This window comes from Haematobia irritans, chromosome 4 (assembly GCF_050003625.1).
Source record: "Haematobia irritans isolate KBUSLIRL chromosome 4, ASM5000362v1, whole genome shotgun sequence".
Classification (NCBI taxonomy): domain Eukaryota; kingdom Metazoa; phylum Arthropoda; class Insecta; order Diptera; family Muscidae; genus Haematobia; species Haematobia irritans.
Window position 1 is genome coordinate 11,071,734 of NC_134400.1, and position 9,701 is coordinate 11,081,434.

At 26.1% G+C, this 9,701-nt stretch overlaps 1 protein-coding gene across 1 annotated transcript; it reads right to left on the reverse strand.

Moving 5' to 3' along the window:
- Window positions 1-3,950: 3,950 nt before the first annotated feature.
- LOC142235294 (uncharacterized) lies at window positions 3,951-4,702 on the reverse strand. Its single transcript, XM_075306545.1, has 3 exons — window positions 4,610-4,702; window positions 4,217-4,540; window positions 3,951-4,142 (listed from the first exon to the last, which is right to left on the reverse strand). The coding sequence occupies exons 1-3, from the start codon at window positions 4,685-4,687 to the stop codon at window positions 3,951-3,953; spliced, it is 594 nt and encodes a 197-aa protein (XP_075162660.1). The 5' UTR covers window positions 4,688-4,702.
- Between the last annotated feature and the right edge of the window lie 4,999 nt (window positions 4,703-9,701).

The following is a 9,701-nucleotide window of genomic DNA, read 5'->3' on the forward strand; positions in this document are numbered from 1 at the left end:
AATTTTAAATGGAAATAAAATTTTGACAAAATTTTCTATAGAATAAAATGTCGACCAAATTTTCTATATAAATAAAATTTTGACGAAATTTTCAATAGAATTAAAATTTTAACAACATTCTCTATAGAATTAAAATTTTGACAACATTTTCTATAGAAATAAAATTTTGCCAAAATTTGCTATAGAAATGAAATTTTGACAAAATTTCCAATAAAAATAAAATTTTGACAACAATCTCTATAGAATTAAAATTTTGACAACATTTTCTATAGAAATAAAATTTGCCAAAATTTTCTATAAAAATAAAATTTTGACAAAATTTTCTATAGAAATAAAATTTTGACGAAATTTTCTATAGAAATAAAATTTTCACAAAATTTTCAATAGAATTAAAATTTTAACAACATTCTCTATAGAATTTAAATTTTGACAACATTTTCTATAGAAATAAAATTTTGCCAAAATTTTCTAATAGAAATAAAATTTGACAAAATTTTCTATAGAAATAAAATTTTGTCAAAAATTTTTATAGAAATAAAATTTTGGTAGATTATTTTTGGCTCGAGTGGCAACCATGATTATGAACCGATGGGGACCAATTTTTGTGTGATTGGGGATCGGCTATATATAACTATAACCTGATATGGACCAATTGTGGCGCGGTTATTAGCGGCCATATACTAACACCACGTAGCAAATTTCAACCGGATCGGATGAATTTAGCTCCTCTAAGAGGCTCCGGAGGTCAAATCTGGGGATCGGTTTACATGGGGGCTATATATAATTGTGGACCTATATGGACCAATTTTTGCATGGTTGTTAGATACCATATACTTATACCATGTACCAAATTTTATCCGGATCGGATGAAATTTGCTTTTCTTAGAGGACCCGCAAACCAAATCCGCTTATATCGACTCAGAATTTCAACACGACCCAGGGTATATATACTTTATGGGGTCTTAGAGCAATATTTCGATGTGCTACAAACGGAATGACATAGTTAATATACCCTCCATCCTATGGTAGAGGGTATAAAAAACAAAAATTTTATTTTATTTCAAAGGTATCGGATGAATTTAGCACCTCTAAGAGGCTCCGGTGGTCAAATCTGGAGATCGGTTTATATGGGGGCTATATATATAATTATGGACCGATATGCACCAATGTTTGCATGGTTGTTAGATACCATATACTAATACCATGTACTAAATTTCAGCCGGATCGGATGAAATTTGCTTTTCTTAGAGGATCCTCCAACCAAATCCTCTTAGATCGACTCAGAATTTCACCACGACCCAGAATATATATACTTTATGGGGTCTTAGAGCAATATTTCTATGTGTTACAAAGGGAATTAGAAAATCTTGTCAAAATTTTATGTCTAAAAAAATTTGTAAAAATTTTATTTCTACAGAAAATGTTGTCAAAATTTTATTATTATGGAAAATTTTGTAAAAATTTTATTTCCACAGAAAATTCTGTCAATTTTTTTTCTATAGAAAATTTTATTTCTATAGAAGATTTTGGCAAAATTTTATTTCTTTAGAAAATTTTATTTCTATAGAAAAATTTTTGAAGTTTTTATTTCTATACAAAATTTTGTCATAATTTTATTTCTATAGAAAATTTTGTCAAAATTTTATTTCTATAGAAAATTTTGTCAAAATTTTATTTCTATAGAAAATTTTGTCAAACTGTTATTTCTATAGAAAATGTTGTCAAAATTTTATTTCTATAGAAAGTTTTGTGAAAATTTTATTTCTATAGAAAATTTTGTCAAAATTTTATTTCTTTAGAAAATTTTGTCAAAATTTTATTTCTTTAGAAAATTTTGTCAAAATTTTATTTCTATACTAAATTTTGTTAAAATTTTATTTCGATACAAAATTTTGTCAAAATTTTATTTCTATAGAAAATTTTGTCAAAATTTTATTTCTATAGAAAGTTTTGTGAAAATTTTATTTCTATAGAAAATTTTGTCAAAATTTTATTTCTTTAGAAAATTTTGTCAAAATTTAATTTTTTAGAAAATTTTGTCAAAATTTTATTTCTATACTAAATTTTGTCAAAATTTTATTTCTATAGAAAATTTTGTCAAAATTTTATTTCAAACGTTTCCATCATGACTTGGTACGAAAAGTTGTTGCTGGGCCATTGTATCATGTTATAATTGTGTTCTTATCTATTTGTTTTGTTAATTAATGAATACTTTAAATATATTGTTTTTGTTTTTTATTGATAATTCCATATACATATATTTAGATAATATACAATAAACTTTTAGATATTTAGAAGTGGTTATTGACAATTTACGCTGTTCAAACAAACACATACAAGATATAATTGTGTGATTTCTACAGTTTTCTTCATTTTCCCCATCCCTATTTCATTTTTATACCCACCACCATAAAATGGTGACTGGGGTATAATAAGTTTGTCATTCCGTTTGTAACACATCGAAATATCGATTTCCGACTATATAAAGTATATATATTCTTGATCAGGGAGAAATTCTAAGACGATATAACGATGTCCGTCTGTCCGTCTGTCTGTCTGTCTGTCTGTCTGTCTGTCTGTCTGTTGTAATCACGCTACAGTCTTCAATAATGAAGCAATCGTGCTGAAATTTTGCACAAACTCGTCTTTTGTCTGCAGGCAGGTCAAGTTCGATGATGGGCTATATCGGTCCAGGTTTTGATATAGTCCCCATATAAACCGACCTCCCGATTTGGGGTCTTGGGCTTATAGAAATCGTAGTTTTTATCCAATTTGCCTGAAATAAGAAATCTAGAGGTTCTTTATGACCACAAAGAGGTGTGCCAAAAATTGTGAGTATCGGTCCATGTTTTGGTATGGTCCCCATATAAAACAACCTCCCGATTTGGGGCATTGGGCTTATAGAAACCGTAGTTTTTATCCAATTTGTCTGAAATTGGAAATCTAGAGGTATTTTAGGACCGTAAAGAGGTGTGCCGAAAATGGTGAGTATCGGTCCATGTTTTGGTATAGCCCCCATATAGACTGATCTCCCGATTTTATTTCTTGGGCTTATAGAAACCGCAGTTTTTATTCAATTTTCCTGAAATTGGAAATCTAGAGGTATTGTAGGACCACAACTACGTGTGCCAAAAATTGTGAGTATCGGTCCATGTTTTGGTATGGTCCCCATATAAAACGACCTCCCGATTTGGGGTCTTGGGCTTATAGAAACCGTAGATTTCATCCAATTTGTCTGAAATTGGAAATCTAGAGGTATTTGTGGACCATAAAGAGGTGTGCCGAAAATGGTGAGTATCGGTCCATATTTTGGTATAGCCCCCATATAAACCGATTTCCCGATTTTACTTCTTGGGCTTCTAGAATCCGAAGTTTATATCCTATTTGCCTGAAATTAGAAATCTAGAGGTATTTTCGGGTTATAAAGAGGTGTGCCGAAAACGGTGAGTATCGGTCCATATTTTAGTATAGCCCCCAAAAGAACGATCTCCCGATTTAACTCCTTGGGTTTCTAGAAATCGTACTTTTTATCTGATTTGCCTGAAATTGTAAATATTCTGGTATTTTAGGCTCACAAAAACGTGTATCGGAGTAGGTTTTTATCGGTCCATTTGGTAATGCCTCCATATAGACCGACTTCACTTCGTGAGGGTGTAGAAGGCGCACTGATCATGAAAATTGCTTGAAACTCAATGTAAAATTTCCAGATTTTACTTCTACAGATTTAAGATTTCAAATCAAGACGTTATTTTATAATTTTCTTGCACACTTACAAGAGATGTTAATGATTCCTCTAAAACTCAAACAAAAATGGTTCTTATAAATCCAGAGTCTGATATAGTCCTCATGGGTGAAATCTTTAAATTTATCTTTGGGAAGTGTCCTCAAGTCCTCAAGCCCTCCTGAAATTTCAAAGGAAACCCTAATATTTGGTTCATGGTGGTGGGTATTTAAGATTCGGCCCGGCCGAACTTAGTGCTGTATATACTTGTTATTTCCATATTTAGGGTGATATTAATGAGACTTAGATTTTCGGGGTAGTTTTTGATATAATGTAAAACTTTAACACGATACACACCATTCATTACAAAAGCTGGAATACTACTTTTATCAACTTTGAAATTTCGCCAACCATATGAACCCTATAAAATGACGAATAAAATAATATTTCAGAATATGAAAAAAAAACTTTAGAATTCTCTCTCTCTCTCTATACCTTACGAATTGGACATGATTTTGGAAGACTACTGCACTTCATAATATTTTGTCTCCACATCGACATGATATTCATGCTCTGCATATCTTTGCTACCCAACATGTTACAAAAATCGACATCATAGTTGAAGATTCTACGATAATTGATGGCATTTGCTGTTTTCATTTCGACCGAAACTTTAATCCAATATGAATCGAGAATATCCTTTATGTAAATCAATTCGGAATTGAAATTACTACCATCTTCGGATAGTTGTATGGTATAATTACCGATGTATTCCTTATTGAAGTCTATCTCCGTTGATTTAAAAACTATGGATTTAGTCTGAAAGATTAGTAAGAAAATGTACGTCCTGGATTATGTTCGACTGATGTTTGTTGGAAATCACTTAACCTTAAGTTTCGCCAGAAAACCAAACTGCAAATGTTGTATTAATATCAAGAGGCCAGTATAAATGATGAAAAAATTCATTTTGTTTTTTGTGTTTTTTTTTATTCTCTGTAAAAGTGTGTTTTTGATCAATGTAAGTTATTTTCAAAACTAAGTCCAATTTGCGGTAACTTTTTTGTGTTATTTCCAAAAAAGCAAGTCATTATAATCAGTTTTGTGTCATACGAAACTCATTAACAAACAATTATAATACAAATAAGCAGAGGTCTAATATGTTACACTATAGTAATTATTATTTTATATCACAATCTAGATATACTAAATTTTTTTGTTGTTACAAATTTAGGGGCAGATTTCTCAACAAGTTCGATACGCAGTTAACAAAATCTTCTATAGATATAAAATTTTGTAAAAATTTTACGAAAATTTTCTATAGAAAAATAAATTTTGACAAAATTTTCTATAGAAATAAAATTTTTGAAATTTTTCTATCGAAATAAAATTTTGACAAAATTTTCTGTAGAAATAAAATTTTGACAAAATTTTCTGTAGAAATAAAATTTTGACAAAATTTTCTATAGAAATAAAATTTGGACAAAAATTTCTATAGAAATAAAATTTTGACAAAATTTTCTATAGAAATAAAATTTTGACAAATTTTGTGAAGAAATAAAATTTTGAGAAAATTTTCTGTAGAAATAAAATTTTGACAACATTTTGTGTAGAAATAAAATTTTGAGAAAATTTTCTATAGAAATAAAATTTTGACAAAATTTTCTATAGAAATAAAATTTTGAGAAAATTTTCTGTAGAAATAAAACTTTGACAAAATTTTCTATAGAAATAAAATTTTGAGAAAATTTTCTGTAGAAATAAAATTTTTACAAAATTTTGAGAAAACTTTCTATAGAAATAAAATTTTAACAAAAAAAATTTTATAGAAATAAAATTTTGACAAAATGTTCTATAGAAAGTAAATTTCGTTAAAATTTTGACAAAATGTTCTATAAAAATAACGTTTTAACAAAATTTTCTATAGAATTAAAATTTTGAAAAATTTTTGGTAGAAAAGAAAGTTTTCTATAGAAATAAAATTTTGACTAAAATTTTAATATTAAAATAAAACAATAAATTTACGGTAACTTTTTTGTGTTATTTCCAAAAAAGCAAGTCATTATAATCAGTTTTGTGTCATACGAAACTCATTAACAAACAATTATAATACAAATAAGCAGAGGTCTAATATTTTACACTATAGAAATTATTATTTTATATCACAATCTAGATATACTAAATTTTTGTTGTTGTTACAAATTTAGGGGCAGATTTCTCAACAAGTTCGATACGCAATTAACAAAATCTTCTATAGAGATAAAATTTTGTGAAAATTTTGCGAAAATTTTCTATAGAAAAATTAATTTTGACAAAATTTTCTATAGAAATAAAATGTTTGAAATTTTTCTATCTTAAAAAAATGTTGACAAAATTTTCTATAGAAATAAAATTTTGACAAAATTTTCTATAGAAATAAAATTTTGACAAAATTTTCTGTAGAAATAAAATTTTGACAAAATTTTGTGAAGAAATAAAATTTTGAGAAAATTTTCTGTAGAAATAAAATTTTGACAACATTTTGTGTAGAAATAAAATTTTGACAAAATTTTCTATAGAAATAAAATTTTGAGAAAATTTTCTACAGAAATAAAATTTTGACAAAATTTTCTACAGAAATAAAATTTTGACAAAATTTTCTATAGAAATAAAATTTTGAGAAAATTTTCTGTAGAAATAAAATTTTTACAAAATTTTGAGAAAATTTTCTATAGAAATAAAATTTTGACAAAAAAATTTATAGAAATAAAATTTTGACAAAATTTTCTATTGAAATAAAATTTTGACAAAATTTTCTGTAGAAATAAAATTTTGACAAAATTTTCTGTAGAAATAAAATTTTGACAAAATATTTTGTAGAAATAAAATTTTCACAAAATTTTGAGAAAACTTTCTATAGAAATAAAATTTTGACAAAAAAAAAAATTATAGAAATAAAATGTTGACAAAATTTTCTATAGAAATAACGTTTTAACAAAATTTTTTATAGAATTAAAATTTTTTGTAGAAAATAAAGTTTTCTTTAAAAATAAAATTTTGACTAAAATTTTAATATTAAAATAAAACAATAAATTGACGATAACTTTTTTGTGTTATTTCCAAAACAGCAAGTCATTATAATCAGTTTTGTGTCATACGAAACTCATTAACAAACAATTATAATACAAATAAGCAGAGATCTAATATTTTACACTATAGGAATTATTATTTTATATGACAATCTAGATATACTAAAATTTTTTGTTGTTACAAATTTAGGGGTAGATTTCTCAACAAGGTCGATACGCAATTAACAAAATCTTCTATAGAAATAAAATTTTGTGAAAATTTTGCGAAAATTTTCTATAGAAAAATAAATTTCGACAAAATTTTCTATAGAAATAAAATTTTTGAAATTTTTCTATCGAAATAAAATTTTGACAAAATTTTCTGTAGAAATAAAATTTTGACAAAATTTTCTGTAGAAATAAAATTTTGACAAAATTTTCTATAGAAATAAAATTTGGACAAAAATTTCTATAGAAATAAAATTTTGACAAAATTTTCTATAGAAATAAAATTTTGACAAATTTTGTGAAGAAATAAAATTTTGAGAAAATTTTCTGTAGAAATAAAATTTTGACAACATTTTGTGTAGAAATAAAATTTTGACAACATTTGGTGTAGAAATAAAATTTTGAGAAAATTTTCTATAGAAATAAAACTTTGACAAAATTTTCTATAGAAATAAAACTTTGACAAAATTTTCTATAGAAATAAAATTTTGAGAAAATTTTCTGTAGAAATAAAATTTTTACAAAATTTTGAGAAAACTTTCTATAGAAATAAAATTTTGACAAAAAAATTTATAGAAATAAAATTTTGACAAAATGTTCTATAGAAATAAAATCTCGATAAAATTTTGATAAAATTTTCTATAGAAATAACGTTTTAACAAAATTTTCTATAGAATTAAAATTTTGAAAAATTTTTTGTAGAAAAGAAAGTTTTCTATAGAAATAAAATTTTGACTAAAATTTTAATATTAAAATAAAATAATAAATTTACGGTAACTTTTTTGTGTTATTTCCAAAAAAGCAAGTCATTATAATCAGTTTTGTGTTATACGAAACTCATTAACAAACAATAATAATACAAATAAGCAGAGGTATAATATTTGACACTAGAGTAATTATTATTTTATATCACAATCTAGATATACTAAAAATGTTTGTTGTTACAAATTTAGGGCCAGATTTCTCAACAAGTTCGATACGCAATTAACAAAATCTTCTATAGAAATAAAATTTTGTGAAAATTTTGCGAAAATTTTCTATAGAAAAAAAAATTTTGACAAAATTTTCTGTAGAAATAAAATTTTTACAAAATTTTGTGAAGAAATACAATTTTGAGAAAATTTTTTGTAGAAATAAAATTTTGACAACATTTTGTGTAGAAATAAAATTTTGAGAAATTTTTTTGTAGAAATAAAATTTTAACAAAATTTTCTACAGAAATAAAATTTTGACAAAATTTTCTATAGAAATAAAACTTTGACAAAATTTTTTATAGAAATAAAATTTTGAGAAAATTTTCTGTAGAAATAAAATTTTTACAAAATTTTGAGAAAATTTTCTATAGAAATAAAATTTTTAGAAAATTTTGAGAAAATTTTCTATATAAATAAAATTTTGACAAACAAAATTTTATAGAAATAAAATTTTGACAAAATGTTCTATAGAAATTAAATCTCGATAAAATTTTGACAAAATTTTCTATAAAAATAACGTTTTAACAAAATCTTCTATAGAATTAAAATTTGGAAAAATTTTTTGTAGAACTGAAAGTTTTCTATAGAAATAAAATTTTGACTAAAATTTCAATATTAAAATAAAACAATAAACCTTAAGAAACTTTTTTTCATAATAACCACAAACATCTGATCAAGCACTGCAGAATAAGATTTTTATACCCTGCTCCACACTGTGGAACAGGGTATTATAAGTTAGTGCATATGTTTGCAATACCCAGAAGGAGACGAGATAGACACATGGTGTCTTTGGCAAAAATGGTCAGGGTGGGCTCCTGAGTCGATATAGCGATGTCCGTCTGTCCGTGAACACATTTTTGTAATCAAAGTCTAGGTCGCAGTTTTAGTCCAACCGACTTCAAATTTGGCTCAAGTATGTGGTTTGGCTCAGAATAGATCCCTATTGATTTTGGAACAAATCGGTTCAGATTTAGATATAGCTCCCATATATATATTTCGCCCGATATGGACTTATATGGCCCCAGAAGCCAGAGTTTTACCCTAATTGGCTTAAAATTTTGCACAAGAATAACAATTAGTACTATAGTCAAGTGTGCCAAATTTCATGGAGTAGAATTAGCAGTGTAGTCAAGTGTGCCAAATTTTATTGAAATCGGTTCAGATTTAGATATAGCTCCCATATATATCGTTCGCCCGATTTACACTCATATGACCACAGAGGCCAATTTTTAACTCCGATTTAGTTGAAATTTTGGAATTAGCATTGTTACTATGCTTGCCAAATTCGGAAATCGGTTCAGATTTAGATATAGCTCCCATATATATGTTTTTCTGATTTCGACAAAAATGGTCAAAATACTAATATTTTCCTTGTAAAATCGCCACTGCTTAGTCGAAAAGTTGTAAAAATGACTCTAATTTTCCTAAACTTCTAATACATATATATCGAGCGATAAATCATAAATAAACTTTTTCGAAGTTTCCTTAAAATTGCTTCCGATTTAAACGTTTCCCATATTTTTTTACTAACATTGTGTTCCACCCTAGTGCATTAATCGACTTAAATTTTGAGTCTATAGATTTTGTAGAAGTCTATCAAATTCTGTCCAGATCGAGTGATATTTAAATGTATGTATTTGGGACAAACCTTTATATATAGCCCCCAACACATTTGACAGTGGTGCAGGGTATAATATAGTCGGCCCCGCCCGACTTTAGACTTTCCTTACTTGT

What these genes read in the sequence shown, in the direction of transcription:
- LOC142235294 (XM_075306545.1), bottom strand. Translation starts at nt 4,687, where the DNA reads ATGAATTTTTTCATCATTTATACTGGCCTCTTGATATTAATACAACAT. An exon ending in GTTTTCTGGCGAAACTTAAG is followed by an intron (nt 4,541 to 4,609) that starts GTTAAGTGATTT and finishes CTAATCTTTCAG; the next exon opens with ACTAAATCCATAGTTTTTAA. An exon ending in AATCATGTCCAATTCGTAAG is followed by an intron (nt 4,143 to 4,216) that starts GTATAGAGAGAG and finishes GTCATTTTATAG; the next exon opens with GGTTCATATGGTTGGCGAAA.